General features: G+C 40.2%; 1 protein-coding gene across 1 annotated transcript in view; it reads right to left on the reverse strand.

The window, feature by feature from the left end:
• The window catches only part of cdh23 (cadherin-related 23), a 340,743-nt gene that overhangs the window by 23,203 nt on the left and 299,334 nt on the right, over positions 1-18,206 (reverse strand). The window contains exons 43-49 of the mRNA XM_051648347.1: positions 17,677-17,779; positions 16,922-17,047; positions 16,316-16,519; positions 7,998-8,456; positions 2,306-2,422; positions 1,584-1,808; positions 877-1,046 (exon numbers count right to left, since the gene is read on the reverse strand). Coding sequence (XP_051504307.1) covers positions 877-1,046; positions 1,584-1,808; positions 2,306-2,422; positions 7,998-8,456; positions 16,316-16,519; positions 16,922-17,047; positions 17,677-17,779 — 1,404 coding nt within the window. The remainder of the gene's footprint in view (positions 1-876; positions 1,047-1,583; positions 1,809-2,305; positions 2,423-7,997; positions 8,457-16,315; positions 16,520-16,921; positions 17,048-17,676; positions 17,780-18,206) is intronic.

An 18,206-nucleotide genomic window follows, 5' to 3' on the forward strand; every position in this document is an offset into this window, starting at 1 on the left:
TAATCTTGCTTCTCAAACAGTTACAGTACTGTGCAAAAGTCTTAGGCACATAAGATGTTTCACAAATGCATTTGTCTAAAGATGGTTATTTATATCTTCAGCTTTAGTGTGTCAATAGGAAATATAAATGTTAGACTCTCAAACATTACTTTTGCAAATAGAAAAGATTAGAATAGAAGAACAGGGAGCCCTGCAACAGATGGCATGGCCCCCACAAAACACCCCACTGAACATTGTGTCAGTCTGAGATTACATGAAAAGACAGAAGGAATTGAGACAGCCTAAACAGGTAGAAGAACTGTGGTGAATTCTCCTAGAAGCTTGGAACATCCTATCTGCCAACAACCAAGAAAAACTGTGTCCAGGTGTACCTAGGAGAATTGATGCTGTTTTAAAGGCAAAGATGGTCACACCGAATATTGATTTAGCTTTTTTTATGTTTACTGGACTTTGTAAGACATTAAGTGAATAATGAAAACTATTTATGTCATTATTTTTGAAGACATCCTCACTATGCAACATTTTTTCACAAGTGCCTAAAACTTTTGCGCAGTACTGTATTGCTTGTTTTAAGAATGTTTGGATATTAAGATACTAGCAAACAAAACAAAACTTGTGAGACAGAAAATGATCGCCAAGCAATCGATTAAATGTTGTCTTTGTTGAATTTCAAATACATAGAGTATGCATATGCGTGTCAATCAAACAGAGCGCAACAGATAAAGGGAGTGCGTGACTTACAATACTTTTATTTTGCTTCAAACTAGAAAAACGTGAGCTTCACACCTCTAATTTCCTTCATCAGCATTAAAATACTTTCTGAATAAAAAATAACATGAGGTCTGCAAGATAGCAGGACTCTCTAGTCTGATGTACCTGGTACAAAGGTTTTTGAAAGACTGGGTTGTTGTCGTTGACATCTACTATGCGCAAATAGACTGGAAGCTCAGCGAAGCGTGGAGGTGTGCCGTGATCCTGAGCACGCACCGTAAAGTTCAACCACTGCACCTGTTCATAATCCACCGTCCGATTGGCCACAATTTTACCTGTGGATGGGAATTACGTACATGTTTGTATTAAATTGTGATACTGGAAGACATTGTGTAGATTACTCTAGGATGGAACTTAAAAACAGCAAGATGCTTCCTTAAACTGACATATATTTTTCAAGCTGTAATCAGTAAAACACACTCACATAGACCTTGGAGATAATTCTAAATTATTCTGTGTACAGTCATACAGTGACTAGAGTGTTTTCTTTTTCTTCATTTTTGTTTCATGGAAATAATAACAGCATACAGGATTGGAACAACATGAGGGAAAGTAAATGATTGAATTTTCACTGTTCATTATTAAGTAGGACACATTCCTCAATTAACATTCCTTGTTGGTTCTGGAACAACATTCCTATTAATCTTTCAGTGCATTTAGATATTGTTCCATTTTTGTTAACCAACAATTTTAGAGTTAGAGCTTGAACCTCGTTGATTGATAGGAATATTGCTCCAGGAACATGTCATACTTTTATAAATCATGTTTGGGGATGATTTATGTGTTCATGTGTGTTTAAGTTTAAGTGTAACCTGTAGATGGGTCTTCCAGTCTTATGTAGTCTCCACGGGGCAGGTGCAGTAGCTGGTAAATGATCTGTCCGTTAGGTCCTTTATCAGGGTCAACAGCCGTCACTGACAACAGCGTGGTTCCAGGCTGAGCACCCTCCAAAATCCTCTCAGAGAAGTTTGCCACACCAAAGGGACGGAAACGAGGAGCGTTGTCATTAACATCCAAAATATTGATGGTCAGTTTGGCTACGGAGAGGGAGAAATTGAAAAAAGGTGTTTAAGGTAATGGCAAGAGAAAAAGAAAGACTTAATAATTACTTTCATGCTGCCATGAACATTCATGATGTTTACGAGCAAAACTTAACCAGCTAGTAAAGCTGGTATTCCAGTGTGGTTTTAACTGGCAAAACTGGTTGAGCTTACTTGTCAAGCCAATTCAGAAGCATATCAAATGGCTCATTCCTTTTATAAAGTAGCCAATATGCTTTAGTTATGTTACAGTTATGAACCTACTTGCTGGTTGCAGGTGGTATTAGGGGAAAGGACATTCTTATTCTATTGAGAATTTAATTGGACAAACATGCAAGTTAAATCATCAATATGGGTCCCTTTTCCTTTTATAAAAGGACTGTGCATTTTACATGTGCTAAAAGTTAATTTTGTCAACTTTGAATAATACACTAGCATACAGATGTTCTTAAAAATAACAGACATGGAATAAAAGACAGAAAGATCTTTCTTACCGTTGGGTACACTGACAGACATGTCAATGACATCGCTGGCATTGTCATGCACTGAAATGATGATCTCAAAAGTGGCAACCAGCTCTCTGTTCAAGGGGTTTCTTACAAACACAGAACCTGACAACAAAGATGGACACAAATATTAATTCTGTCGATTGCATAGTTTGCATGTAATGAGCAGAGGTGGAAAGTAACGAATTACAACTACTCTCGTTACAGTACTTGTGAACATTTTTCACATTTTTCACATTTTTAAGTATAAATAAATAATAGTACATTTACTTTTACTTGATTTGATTAAAAATGAAGTATTCAACTTCACTACAGTAATTTGTCACCACAATTACAAAGTACAAAACAATATATAATATTTCTGAATTTTTGGGAAGTTTTTGGGGAAGAAGAAACTGGCAAGTTATAAGTGCTAAATCTGTTTATAAACTAAAATGCACTGTGCGCGTCACGACAGAAGCCTGCAGGGAACAGCATCATGAGCACAGCAGCTTGCATAAACTGCCGCCAGTGTCCTCTCTTCTCTAGCTTTTTCAAGACTTTCTGCCCTGTCACTATACAATAACTGTAATACTGTGATTTTCTGCATATTTCATTTTATTCTGGAAAGGAGCCATTCATTCAGGTATGAGGAATATAATTGTAAATTATATTCACCCTTTGCTATATTGAAAGCACTACAACTAAACATTATATGATGTTTTACCTTGTGAATTTCATTGTTTGTTTTTTTATGTACAGTAATTTCAAATCAGATGATTGCAGCACACTCCAAAAAGTTGGGACAGTCGAGTGTTTACCATTGTGAAACATCACCATTTCTTCTAATAACACTTTCAGGCATTGAAGACACAAGTTTGTTAAGTTTCCCCCATTCATCCATTATGCAGGTCTTCAGCTGCACAATTGCACGAGGTCTTCGTTGCTATATTGTGTGCTTTATAATGCACCACACATTCTCAGTTGGAGATGGTCAGAACTGCGGGCAGGCCAATCTAGCACCTGCATTCTCTGCTTTTTCGGCCAGTATGTGGTCTGAAAATTCCGGGACATCCCTGGAAAAGACAGTGCTGGATGGCAGTATAAGCTGCTCCAAAATTTTTACATGTCTGTCTGCACTAATGGTGCTCTCACAGATGTGCGAGTTACCCATGCCATGGACACTGACACACCCCTGGCCCATACTGACACTGGCTTTTGGACCTGATGCTGATAACAGCTTGGATGGTATTTTTCCTCTTTGGCCCGGAGAACACGGCTATGTTTTACAAAAACTATTTGAAATGTGGACTCATCGGACCAAAAAACCCAATTCCACTGTTCTACTTTCCATCTCAGATGAGACCCAGCCCAGAAAAGTTGGCAGCGCTTCTGGACAGTGTTGATGTATGGCTTCTGCTTTGCATAGTAAAGTCTTAACTTGCATCTTTGGATGCAGCGGCAAATGGTGTTGACTAACAAAGGTTTACTAAAGTAATCCCAAGCCCATGTTCATGATATCTATTACAGATGAATGATGTTTTTAAGACAGTGTTGTCTGAGGGATCAGAGACCACGCACATTCAGAAGTGGTTTTCGTCTTGCCCTTTACGCACCGAGATTTTACCATATTCCTTCAATCTTTTAAATATATTGTGCACTGTAGAGGGTGAAATGCCCAAAATCTTTCCACTTTGTCTTTGGGGAACATTGTTCATCAAAGTGCTGGATTATTTGCTGAAGCATCTGTTGGCAAATGGACAAGTCTCGAATGATCCTTGCTCTTGAAGGTCTAGGCTGTTTTTGGAGGCTCCTTTTATACTATGACATGATTGCCTCACCTGTTTAACATCTCCTGTTTCACATCGCCTTGTTATTTCAACTCGTCAAATTGTTATTAGTCTTAAATTGCGCCTGTCTCAACTTTTTTGGAGCGTGTTGCAATCATCTGATTTGAAATTACTGTACATAAAAAAAAAATTAAAAAAAAAAACAATGAAATTCACAAGGTAAAAGATCATATAATGTTTAGTTGAAGTGCTTTCAATATAGCAAAGGGTGAATATAATTTACAAATCACTTTTTCTTGTTTTTATTAACATTTTTCATACTGTCCCAACTTTTCAGAATTGGGGTTGTACCTTAGAAAGATCCAATAGTGGCAGAAATTAACAGGGACTCAGGGCAAAAATTAGGGCTGCCCCCTGATAGTCGACCAAACCTTAGTCGATGAGAAGAGTTTTGGTCGACCACGTTTTGATTGGTCGGTTGGTCGCAAAAAAACTCCACAGAAAAACAACGACATTACGTTGTAACGTAATACAACGTATTAGCGCTGGTTGGATGCTAGGTGGTACTATGGGTAATTTTTGTTAAGCAGGGTTAGAGTTAAGCCTACACAATAAAGCAAGATTCCAAACTTTGAACTTTATTTTTTTTTATTTTAACAAAAAATTCAAAAGAAACTGGAAAAAAAAAAAAGTGCAATTAAAATGTGTGTTGTTCAACTTTTTGAAAGATGGTTTTACAACAGTTGTCAACATCTCTCTGGCAAAGAACCTCATCTGTGCATTCTCTACCAGATGGGTATTTCGTTGTCCGTGAAAATACATCATGTGTGTGAATACATTTGTTTTGTTCACTCCTTCACAATATATATATATATATATATATATATATATATATATATATATATATATATATATATATATATATATATATATATATATCACAATATCCAATTACATCAGCAACCCCTGTACTGAGGAATCGGTGAATATTCTTGCTTTAGTGATTTTGCATTGAAAATTAAATTAATTTCTTTAAAAAACGAAAAACTTAAATCAAATACATTTCTAAATTCAAATTGCACTTCAAACGAAATGAAAAAGCAATTAAAATAATGAAGTGACAAAAGAATAAAATATATATATATATACACCTTTCCATTTACTCTCAGGCAAGAATCCGTCTTAACATCATGGCGGAAAATGACTTACACAAATGAAGACATAAAAACAATTATAAATGTAAAAATAATAATTATAACGATGATAATAATCACTGAAATATAAATCATGGTTCGAGGTGAATGTGTTTTTGTATTATTTTATGTTTTAATCACAGATGTATAGGCTGCAGAGTTGTGGTCACAAAGAACTGCTCTGTGGGAATAAAGTGAACTGAACTCAAAACATCTCCTGAGCTGAGATGTCTGAGGTCATTTGCAGCACTCATAGATGCTACTATTCTTGCAAAAATAATTCAGAAGACAGAAACAAAGAAAGAGTGAGAACCTTTTACATGCGCGTGTTCCACGAGACTGCACGCCTCCAAACAAACAGCGTGTCAGACATGCGCATTGACGGCTTTTTTGTCATCTGTTCTTAAAAATATAATAAAGTGTGTTTCTTCAAGCACGTGTCTGTGTGTCTATGGGCAAATTATTTGTAATATGAATTTGATAAAAATAATAGCCTAATAATAATAATTATAATTCAATACATTAATGGGAAATATCGTCTTGACATCGTCAAAGGCATCAGCTATTGGCGATCACTCTGACCATCGTCGATCCCCGAGATCATCATCTGTCGGCACAACCCTAATGTGCATTTCTCTCTATAAATTAATTAAATGTTCAGACAGTCTCCTTGCTGGTTTTTCCGGCACATTCAGAATCATTACCGCTTTTGTCGGTGTCACTGTGGCTCGCTTCGTGCCTGTGTTTGTAAAATTTATATTTTAAAGGCTCATTATTATGGTTTAGTATTTCTCTGTAATGTAGAACAGTGTTAGCAATGTTACTTATAACATTCTTTCTCAGCCCTGGAACTCAAACCATTTTCTGATGCACCCCCAAAAAATATATTTAAGTAATTAAATGAATATCATAAACGTGCGACTAGTCGACTAATGGCTTAAATTAACGCCTACTAGTCGACTAGGAAAATCTTTGGTTGGGGGCAGCCCTAGCAAAAATGCCCCCGTAATTGACAAAAATATCCCCAAAATTTAAAATATGGGGGCAAAAAATGCCCACGCAACGAGTTCCCTTGTTTTATTAATAATATCTGATATAGTTACAATTACATACATTGCGATGTTCTTTTGACTGAACATAATTTTTTTCCCTGCCATCTATTTCCTCGCACCATCATGCACAGATGGGCTCTCTGCTTCTACCAGTCTGCATCAGCTTGGTATTGTACTCCCGCGTTAAATTCCGTAACCGTTCGCCCCTCTTGTTCAAAATAAACTGTCCTAGCGGGTAACACTCTCGCTTACGGTGTTAGACTGTACTTCCCTGCCCTGTGCTGCTGTCTGAAAAGCCTAAAGTGCGCAAGGGAAGGATGTTATATAAAGAATGTATGAGGAATCACAAAACATAATGTAACCAAATGCTACAATTTAATTAATAATAATATCTCAATATGTTAAATAACCGTAATGTTAATTAAGACTATATTATTACAACTGTAATACAATAATACATATACAGAACAACCACTTTTAGTGTTTGTTTAAGTCACATTATGTAGTTTAGAGACGATTTAGAGACATTTAGGATATTACAAATGGCTAATTCTATTTAAATAAATGTTGTGTTCTTAAAATTTTCTGTTTGTCCAAGAATCCTCTTGCAGCAATGCAGGTCTTTGGCATTTAGAAGCTGCTAGTTTAGGACCTGTGAGGAGTCTGTTTCTCAAACTAGAGACTGTGATTTACATTTTGTGGTTGTTGTGCATCTGGCCCTCTCGATCCTAGTTAGAGATTCTTTTTTCAAAACAGTAATGCATGAATAGCCTTCATCTCTCTAAAACAATAGACTTTAAGAGAAAATAGAATTTCAGGAGAAATGTGTTTCTTTTTGCCTACTTTTAAAACCAAAATTTGATTTGCAAGTGTAAAGCAACTTGTAAGAATACTTCAGCAAATGGGGAAAAAACCCACTGTATTGTGATTTCCGCATTGCGCAACCATTTTCAATTGTTCTAATAATAAGAACATTTTCTTGAGTACCAAATTAGCACTTTAGAATGCTTTTTTAAGGAATAGGTGACACAGTATATGTTTGCCATCATGGGTAAAGAAAAAATGGAACAAATACCATTTAAAACAATTATTTCAAACCATAATAATAATTTGCAATTAATGATTTTTGCAGTATTTTTGATCAATTTAATGCATCCTTGGTGAAGGGAAGCATCGATTTCTTTCAAGAACAAAAATGTCTTTGTGTTCTAAAAATGGAAGTGTATATCCTATATATAATATAGTTTTCATAAAGTAACTTGAGTTACTTGAGTAACTTGTAATGACTTGAGTAGTTTTTCGGCAAACTACTTATTTACTCTTACTTGAGTCATAATATTTCTCAGTACTTCTACTTGTACTCAAGTGAATTATTTCTTCAGTAGCATTACTTTTACTTAAGTAAAAAAAAAATCTGTACTCTTTCCACCACTGTTAATGAGGTGATGTAGCCTAATAGTAAAAGATCTGGGCTGGCAAATGAAGGGTTGTAGGTTCAACCGTCATGCTCAACCTGTTGAGCTACAAGAACACAATTCATGTGTCTGTACCACTGTGAATAATGGGATTATATGAATGTGTGCTACCCCCTGCTACTAACTTTCATTACGAATAAGCTTAGTTTGTATAATATGTCAAAATTAGAATAGAGTCAACCTGAACTGACCTGTGTGAAAGTCAATCCCAAAAGATTCCTGCAGCCCATCCACCGCATTATTCCCATCATCCTTTGCTTCCACAGAGATGATGTAATACTCCAGGCGGGGTCGTAGGTCAGGGTCCTCGGCAGTTAGTGTGGCAACAACCTCTCCTGGTGGAGTTGACTCGTTAACACTGATTGTCTGCACAGGCAGAATGAAACGAGGACGAGAGTCGTTTACATCGTCAAGGACGACTGTTAGCGTCGCCGTCCCTGAGAGAGAGGGCGTGCCTCGGTCAGTTGCTATGACAACCAAGCGATACGAGCTACGTTCTTCTCTGTCCAGCGTAGCATTACCAACCAGAACAGCGCCGGAGAGAGCGTCAACGACAAAACGGTCTTGAGCGCCACTGTCTAACCGATATTGCAGCCAACCGTTGGAGCCCGCATCAGCATCACTTGCCGAGAGCTGTGTTACCACCACACCTGAAAACACACACAGGTAGATAACATACCTTAAATGCAACAACAATAAAACTTATTCACACACAGACAACCCTTGAAAATATAAATATATACATACTGGCTGATGCATAACATGTCCATGGACTTTTTTATTTATTAACATCATCTCAGGTTAGAATTTACATGGATGTACATGGAAAAGTATGTATCCTGTAAAAGGACACCATTTATTTTCAGTTTTTCAACAATTTTGAAAAGTACAAATATTCCATGTAATCTCTCAATATGTAGTCATACAAGCTGCATGCATACTATTATGTACTGTATAAGAATTAGCAAAATGCTGTTTAAAATAGTTTTACATAAAATATTGCATAACACTGCTGCCTCAGCTCTCCAAAACAAATGTATTTCAACTACCTATATTAATAAATAAATGATTTAGGAGATATAAAAATATTTAATTACAGACAAAAATGAATAAATATAGCTGCAAGCAGCAATTATGGGGCCAAGCACTCCAATGGCAAACATTTCGATTGAATATAGAATTCCGGTGATGATTTCAAGCAGAGTGGTGAAAAAAGAAATTAGGTTTATTACTTATAGTGTTATACAAATGCTTATAACTTTTGACCAATAGGTGGCACTGTCAAATTGATGTGGTATTATAAGGGCTTGGTCACAATGCCATACTTGAAGTTTCATGTCAATACACTAAAGCGTTCAAGAGATACAGCCTTAGATCCTTATTGGCATCTTGCCATTAAATTCGTTGATTGGTTACAAGAGAACTGTTTGGTCTATCAAAAGCTTTTCAAATAAAATTTTTGTCATGAGTGTCCCTAGAAGATACATGCAAAATTTCGTGCAAATCAGACTTACATTCTAGGAGGAATCTGAAAAAGTTACATTTAAAATGGCGGACAGGAAGTTTGGCCGACCATAGCAAATTTGGTATCAACGTACTCTGCATAACCCAAGAAAGCAGAAGTCTCATGATAATAATCCAAATGAATCAAAAGTTATCAGCATTTCTTTGTATCTCTTGACCACTAGGTGGCGCTGTCCCCAAACTTTATGAGTACCTTCAAGACATGGCCCCAATTACACATATCAAATTTCGTAATGATATGCCAATGCGTTTGTAATATATGGAAATTTAAACAAAAAATGGGCAACGCCCAGTGTAGCCGACATAGGAAAATACATTCGACTTGATATGCCCCAAGGAATCTAAAGAGACCAGTATCATGATTTTAGGCCAAACTATTCAGAAGCTATAAGCAAAAATATAAATGTTTCATATTTCTTGACCACTAGGTAGTAATCTGTGTTGGTACCCTCAGGTCAGGCTTGTGGTGACATATACAAAGTTTCGAGTAAATACGCTAAAGCGTTACATTTTGCCGTGCTCACTGCTGAACTTGTTGAAGCATTATAGGAGAATGGTTTGGTCTATCACAATAAATCTCATAAATTTATGTCATGAGTTTCTCTAGATGATATGTGTAAAATTTAGAGCAAATCTGACATACAGTCTAGGAGGAACCTGAAAAAGCAAGTTTTTCAGAAAATTAAAAATGGCTGAAAATCTAGTGGGTGGAGCTCAAAAACTACACAACCTATGCAGAGATGCATATTGACCCAAGAAAGAAGAATAAAAAACTTTTGGACTTATGGTTCAAAATCTATAGGCCGAAATGTAAGTGAAATTTTGAACTGTTGGCAGCCCTAGAGGGTTTGAGTGAGAGACCCCAAATTTGGACAGTTACATTTGAGAGTATCCTCTACACACCTTATTCAGTCCCGCCCCTTTTCCCTGCTCCGCTCTTTAACATTTTGTCATCTAACTAACTGTTTATAATGAAGCTCCTGAGAGGAGTTGATCAAAATGGATTACGTGTGGGAGCACAGTGAGTATTTTCCCCCAAGAGTTGATGGTGTGAATCATTTTACTACGTGAAAATGCTAGCGAGGTGTTTTTTCTGTCACTCTAATTGTTTGCCTTCGCCCAGCGGCTCCGTGACGCTTGCCGAAGATGGCTGCTAGCGGGGGACCGCGACGTTGAAGGAATTATCTACCAGGTGGTACTGGAGCAATTAACACATTGACTGCCAAAAGGGACGGCGGAGTGGGTCCAGTGCCACCGCCCGGTGTCATTGGAGGAAGCTGTCCGGCTTGCGGAGGACCACATGGCGGCGATCCCGAGGGTGGAAGAGCCCTCCTAAATTCTCTCTCCTCCCTCTGTCTCTTCCCCCTCCCCTCTCTCCTCTCATTCTGCTCTCTCTCCAGGTCCCGTTCCTGCCCCACGCAGACAAGGAGGACTTCAGCCCCTGAGACCAGTTCCCTGGGTGTGGGAGGCGACAACTTCCCCTATCCCAATGCCCCGCCACTCTCCCCCTCGGGGGGGGCGCCCGCCGACGCAAGTGCGGGCGTAGCGCCTGGGCCGGCCTGCTTGAGGTGCGGAGACCCGGGCCACTTCCGAGATCAGTGCCCTCTGATGGAGCTGGGGACGGTGGTGCGGGTCTCGGACCTCCTACAGGCTGCCCCTGACCGAGCCGGAGCGTACCAGATACCGGTAAGTGTCAAGGGGGGTACTCACCAAGCGTTGGTGGACACCAGGTGGTATATATAACCACTATCCACCAACGCCTGGTTCAACCCGAGGCATTGGTCACAACTAAAACGGTGAAGGTGAAATGTGTACACGGGGATATTCACAAGTATCCGGTGGTGACCCTGATGATTAAATTCCGGGGTAAAAAGCATAGAGTGGAGGCCGCGGTTAGTTCCCTATGGAGCAGTCGCGAAACAAAACCCTCAAACATGCTTTCGACCAAGTGAGAGTCATCGATGGTCAATGACTCCAGCCGGACATCGCCCTTTCATACCCCTATTTTGCGATTATAAATGAGCGGTTGTATAGAGTGACACAGGACACTCAAACTAAAGAGGATACAACCCAACTTTTGATTCCAAGGAGCCGTCGGGAAATGGTATTCCAGGCGGCTCATTATAATCCCATGGTGGGTCATCTAGGAGAAAGGAAAACACTGAACCGTCTAATAGCCCATTTCTATTGGCCGGGCATTGGCGGCGATGTCCGCAGGTGGTGTGCGGCATGCCGCGAATGCCAACTGGTTAACCCACGGCCACCCCAAAAGCGCCATTGCGCCCTCTCCCTTTGATCGAGGTCCCCTTTGAGAGAATTGGAATGGACCTCGTCGGGCAATTAGAACATTCAGTACGCAGACATCGCTTTGTATTGGTCCTAGTGGACTATGCAACGCGATATCCGGAAGCAGTGCCTCTTCACAACATCTCGGCACGCAGTGTTGCGGAGGCACTCTTCAAAATAATCTCCCGGGTGGGGATTCCGAAAGAAATCCTCACCGATCAGGGCACAACGTTTATGTCACGGACACTACGCGAACTGTACAAGTTGTTAAATATTAAATCGATTCGCACCAGCGTATACCATCCTCAAACGGATGGCCTGGTGGAACGATTTAATAAAACCCTCAAAAACATGATTCGTAAGTTCGTGCATGATGATGATAGAAATTGGGATAAATGGCTCAACCCCCTGTTATTTGCAGTACGAGAGGTCCCGCAAGCCTCCACTGGCTTCTCCCCATTCAAGCTGCTGTATGGGCGACGCCCACGCAGCGTGCTTGATGTATTGCGAGAGGCCTGGGAGGAGGGACCTTCAAACAGCAAAAATGAAATTCAATACGTTCTTGATCTTAGAGCAAAACTCCACACTTTGGGGCAGCTAACACAGGAGAATTTGCTGCAAGCTCAAGAACGACAGCGCCGACTGTATGACAGGGGAACTCAGCTAAGGGAATTTGCACCGGGAGATAAAGTGCTTGTATTGCTTCCCACACCGAGCTCTAAATTACTCGCCAAGTGGCAAGGGCCCTTTGAGATCACACGACGAGTGGGAGATCTCGATTATGAGGTTAAACGAACCGGTAGAGGGGGCACACGTCAAATATACCACCTCAATCTCCTGAAATTGTGGAGGGAGGCGGTTCCCATGACGTTGGCTACGGTAGTTCCCGAGAAGGCGGAGCTCGGACCGGAGGTGAGTTCAAAACATAAACAGTTCACCCCGGTCACTTGCGGAGACCACCTCTCACCGAGTCAACTCGCGGAGGTTGCTAGATTGCAACAGGAGTTTGCGGACGTGTTCTCCCCTCTACCGGGACGTACAAACCTCATCCATCACCACATCGAGACCGACCCGGGGGTCGTGGTACGTAGCCGCCCCTATCAATTACCCAAACACAAGAAGAAAATCGTTCGGGAAGAATTGGATGCAATGCTCGATATGGGGGTAATAGAAGAATCCCACAGCGATTGGTCCAGCCCAGCTGTTCTAGTGCCTAAGAGTGACGGGTCTGTGCGATTCTGTGTGGATTATAGAAAAGTCAACACGGTGTCTAAATTTGATGCATATCCAATGCCTCGCATTGATGAGTTGCTCGATCGGTTGGGCACTGCTCGATTTTATTCGACATTGGATTTGACGAAGGGTTATTGGCAGATCCCCTTGACACCAATTTCCCGTGAGAAAACCACCTTCTCCACACCGTTTGGATTACACCAATTTGTGACACTTCCGTTCGGTTTGTTTGGAGCCCCAGCTACGTTTCAGCATCTCATGGACCGAATCCTCAGACCGCATTCAGCTTACACCGCTGCCTATTTAGATGACATCATCATTTATAGCAATGATTATCAGCAGAACATGCAACATCTGAGGGCGGTTCTGAGATCGCTGCGCCGAGCGGGACTCACAGCGAACCCAAAGAAGTGCGTGATTGGACGGGTGGAGGTATGGTATCTGGGGTTCCACTTGGGCCACGGGCAGGTGCATCCCCAAATTGACAAGACAGCGGCGATTGCGACCTGCCCGAGACCCAAGACCAAAAAGGGGGTGAGACAGTTCCTGGGGCTGGCTGGCTATTATAGAAGGTTCGTGCCTAATTATTCGGACGTCCCCAGCCCGCTGACAGATCTCACTAAAAAGGGAGCTCCAGATCCGGTCCAGTGGATGGAGCAGTGTCAGCGGGCGTTCACGAGAGAGAGAAAGTGGTAAGGGCACTTAAACCTGAGTTAAATTATGTCTAACACCTGTCTCTAATTTCAGTGAGCACGGGAAAAGCGGCATAAATAGAGCCACACCGCAGGTAGAAGGGAGAGAGCCTGGGTACTAGAGAGCCGAGTACGAAGCAAAGAGTTTGTTATTATAAATGCTGAGAGTTTATTTTGTGAAGTGGTGTGTGTGATTTTAGACTAGCTTAGTGAACAACGCAAAGACTCTGAGAGTGTAATTCTGCTGCAGAGAGAAAATAAAAATCCTTATCTGAACCAGGAAAGCTGCTTCTCGCCTCCTCCTTACACTGAGAAGTGTTACATGGGTATTTTCAATGCTTTAGCTATTTTCTTATAGCCACTTCCCATTTTGTGAAGCTCAACAACCTTTTGCTGCACATCAAAACTTTATTCTTTGGTCTTACCCATTGTGATGAATGACTTAAAGAATTTTTAAGTCAATATTTATACCTATGTGAAACAGGAAGTCACGGCTGAACAATTTCATGTTCCTTGTCACCCAGGTGTACTAAAAAAGGTAAAATATGAATGGGAATATTCTTCAGATATATTTTACTCATAAGAATTTCTAGGGGTGCCAATAATTGTGGCCAATGTTTTTTGGACAAAAATATTTAATTATAAAATGTTCCCCCTTTTAATTAGTTTACTTCAATTAAAGGTTAGATTTTTGTGAATATTTTAAATGAAAGATCAAAAGGATAAACAATAAAGACATTTTTCACAGCCTTCTTTGCTCATATTTACCAAAGGTGCCAATATTTTTAGCCATAACTGTATGTATTTATATGTACACTTATGTATTTTTTTCATATTTTACATTTATTTGCAAATATATTTATATATTTATTTATTTTTAATAATGGCAGTCCTCGTCCTCCATACATCAATACGTTCACAGCTTGAAGGTAGGATCTTGTGGATTTATGAATGAAGTACTCTTGTTTTAAAATCTCCTCACTCTGCTTCCAGTTGTTATGACATCCCCTGAACACTATAAAATACTCATGATAGATTTTGAAAACTCTGTAACCTGTAAATCCACTTAGCTAGCTAATTACATTTTGACATCAACACCATAGATATTGTAATAGGTAAATTACGGGCAAGGAGGAGGTGGGAACCAGCTGAACAGTAAACAAAGCTTTAATGAGAAAATCAACTTAAACATAAAAACAGACACATAGGCAATGCGGCCACGTGCGCCTCTCTCTCTCTTGAACCAGCGTCTTTGGCTGCCCTTTATCTCGCTCTCCCACTGATCAGCTGATATATATATATATATATATATATATATATATATATATATATATATATATATATATATATATATATATACACTATATTGCCAAAAGTATTCGCTCATCTGCCTTTAGACGCATATGAACTTAAGTGACATCCCATTCTTAATCCATAGGGTTTAATATGACATCGGCCCACCCTTTGCAGCTATAACAGCTTCAACTCTTCTGGGAAGGCTTTCCACAAGGTTTAGGAGTGTGTTTATGGGAATTTTTTACCATTCTTCTAGAAGCGCATTTGTGAGGTCAGACACTGATGTTGGATGAGAAGGCCTGGCTCGCAGTCTTCGCTCTAATTCATCCCAAAGGTGCTCTATCGGGTTGAGGTCAGGACTCTGTGCAGGCCAGTCAAGTTCTTCCACACCAAACTCTCTCATCCATGTCTTTATGGACCTTGCTTTGTGCACTGGTGCGCAGTCATGTTGGAACAGGAAGGGGCCATCCCCAAACTGTTCCCACAAAGTTGGGAGCATGGAATTGTCCAAAATCTCTTGATATGCTGAAGCATTCAGAGTTCCTTTCACTGGAAATAAGGGGCCAAGCCCAGCTCCTGAAAAACAACCCCACACCATAATCCCCCCTCCACCAAACTTCACAGTTGGCACAATGCAGTCAGACAAGTACCATTCTCCTGGCAACCGCCAAACCCAGACTCATCCATCAGATTGCCAGATGGAGAAGCGTGATTCGTCACTCCAGAGAACGCGTCTCCACTGCTCTAGAGTCCAGTGGCGGCGTGCTTTACACCACTGCATCCGACGCTTTGCATTGCACTTGGTGATGTATGGCTTGGATACAGCTGCTCAGCCATGGAAACCCATTCCATGAAGCTCTCTACGCACTGTTCTTGAGCTAATCTGAAGGCCACATGAACTTTGGAGGTCTGTAGCGATTGACTCTGCAGAAAGTTGGCGACCTCTGCGCACTATGCGCCTCAGCATCCGCTGTCATTTTACATGGCCTACCACTTCGTGGCTGAGTTGCTGTCATTCCCAATCACATCCACTTTGTTATAATACCACTGACAGTTGACTGTGGAATATTTAGTAGCGAGGAAATTTCACGACTGGACTTGTTGCACAGGTGGCATCCTATCACAGTACCACGCTGGAATTCACTGAGCTCCTGAGAGCGGCCCATTCTTTCACAAATGTTTGTAGAAGCAGTCTGCATGCCTAGGTGCTTCATTTTATACACCTGTGGCCATGGAAGTGATTGGAACACCTGAATTCAATTATTTGGATGGGTGAGCGAATACTTTTGGCAATATAGTGTATATATATATATATATATATATATATATATATATATATATATATATATATATATATATATATTGCAGGTTTGGTCCTCCATAACACCCTCTGGTGACTACACACTCTATAGAACAGACCAAACTAGATCTACTACCAGTTCATCCGTTTGCATCAGTTGATAATGTGTCTCTCTTACCTGTGGGGCTGTTCTCAGGCAATCGTACAGTAAAGCTGGAAGGATTGAACACAGGTGGGTTGTCGTTCTTGTCTAGGATGGTTATGGTGAGCGGAACACTGCTGTTTAAACCTCCCACATCCTCCCCGAGCAGCAACAACTCCACCCGAGGGTCAGAGTACGCCTCCCTGTCCAGCACAGCACCCCCACGCACTGAGACCACCCCTAGAGACACAGAGAGAGAGAGGGTGGGAGAGTTTGATGGAGGAATGAGGTGATAAATGTGTCATGATTGGGGGTGGTGATTGCTTACAAGAAACTGTGTGGGTGTTAAAGACTGTTATCATTTAGAATTGACACCACAAGAATCTGGGTACCTGCATGTTTATGTAAAATTATATTTAACACCTCTTAAGACTCTTTAAAAACCCCATGAAATCAAAATAGGAGTTTTGTGGCTTTTAGTCCATTTCCATTTGGCTTTGATGAAATCTATAAGCTAGTGTATTCCTAAAAGTTGACAAATTTAACTTTTAGCAGACACACATCCGTATTCATATTTTTCCAACTTCATTTTTAACAGATTAAGGTTTTATACAATTATATATGAGAAATGCAGAGTCTGACCTGTGCGAGGGTCTATGGAGAAGAGGTCAACTCTGGCCCCCAGGAGACGATACCTCACCACCGCATTCTCCCCAATATCTCTGTCCTCTGCCAAAACGGGCCCGTTTAGAATCAACACAGTAGTGCCTGACAAAGCGAGAAAAAGAAAGATAGGCACAGATGTGACGAATGTATTACAGTGAGATCTTTTGATCTGACAATGTAATGACAAAGGGGATTTATCATAATAACAACTTAATTTCCGGTTACAATATTAGTCCGGTTATAATATTAGTCTAGATTTCTTCTGTTGTTATTTAGTTTTCACAACCATTTTATACTCCCTCTTTGACCCTTACAATTAAATGGGCCATTTTTGCAACCGTTCCTTTAAAAAATGGATGTAAACACACTCTGTTAAGATGGGCTACCTCTTCATAAATCAGTTATTTAGTTATAATGCTTACTTGTGGGTTACGGGTTTGCTGATGGTCAAATATAGATTTTTACTTTAAATACTAGCCTTCTTGCAAAGCCTGCATTAAATTGTGACAGTTTTATAAAACATTCTGTGCAGACATATGCTGCACAAACTGTTATGTTAAGACTAAAATGATCAGGGAACTTGCTTAAAGTAAACATACCTCACACTTTTCTTTGACAAGACAAACTCTACACAGTCTTTCACTGCTAAAAGTCAGGATGTGGTTGTTATTAAGAATTGTTACAGCTGAGAGCCAAGATCACAGAAAGAGGCACTGTGTTATGCTTGGTACCTGTGGGAGAGTTTTCACTGATCTCTCCCCTGTAGCTGGATTGTGTGAAGATGGGTCTGTTGTCATTCACATCCAGCACTGTGACAACCAACAACTCTGAGTCCTGAAGAGAGAGGAGAAAGATCAGAGATGTTTGTGATTACAGTTTTCACCTGTAATTCATAGGTTCAGTGAAAGCATGATAGAACTGTCAAGTTAACACAGGTGGATTGTGGGAAACCATCTAATTTTGGGTCACATGATTCTTGTCTTGTTTATTTTGTACTTTGTTAAGAAGATACAGAAGTAAATAAAATACACAAATGAAGTCCTTATAAGGAGAGTGGTGTTGTGTTATTTACCCTGTGTGTACTCTGGGTGAGGCTGTGTCAGGGCTGTATTGTGTTTTGTTTATTACCCTGCGGGATCCTTTGGGTGATGTGGGTGTTGTGTCATTAGCCTGCAGGCATGTGGTTGTTGTGTTATATCCCTGCGGTTGATGCAGGTGTTGTGTCATTTAAGCTGCCGGTGATGTGTGTGTTGTGTTATTT

The sequence above is a fragment of the Myxocyprinus asiaticus genome, chromosome 21 (genome assembly GCF_019703515.2).
Source record: "Myxocyprinus asiaticus isolate MX2 ecotype Aquarium Trade chromosome 21, UBuf_Myxa_2, whole genome shotgun sequence".
NCBI lineage: Eukaryota > Metazoa > Chordata > Actinopteri > Cypriniformes > Catostomidae > Myxocyprinus > Myxocyprinus asiaticus.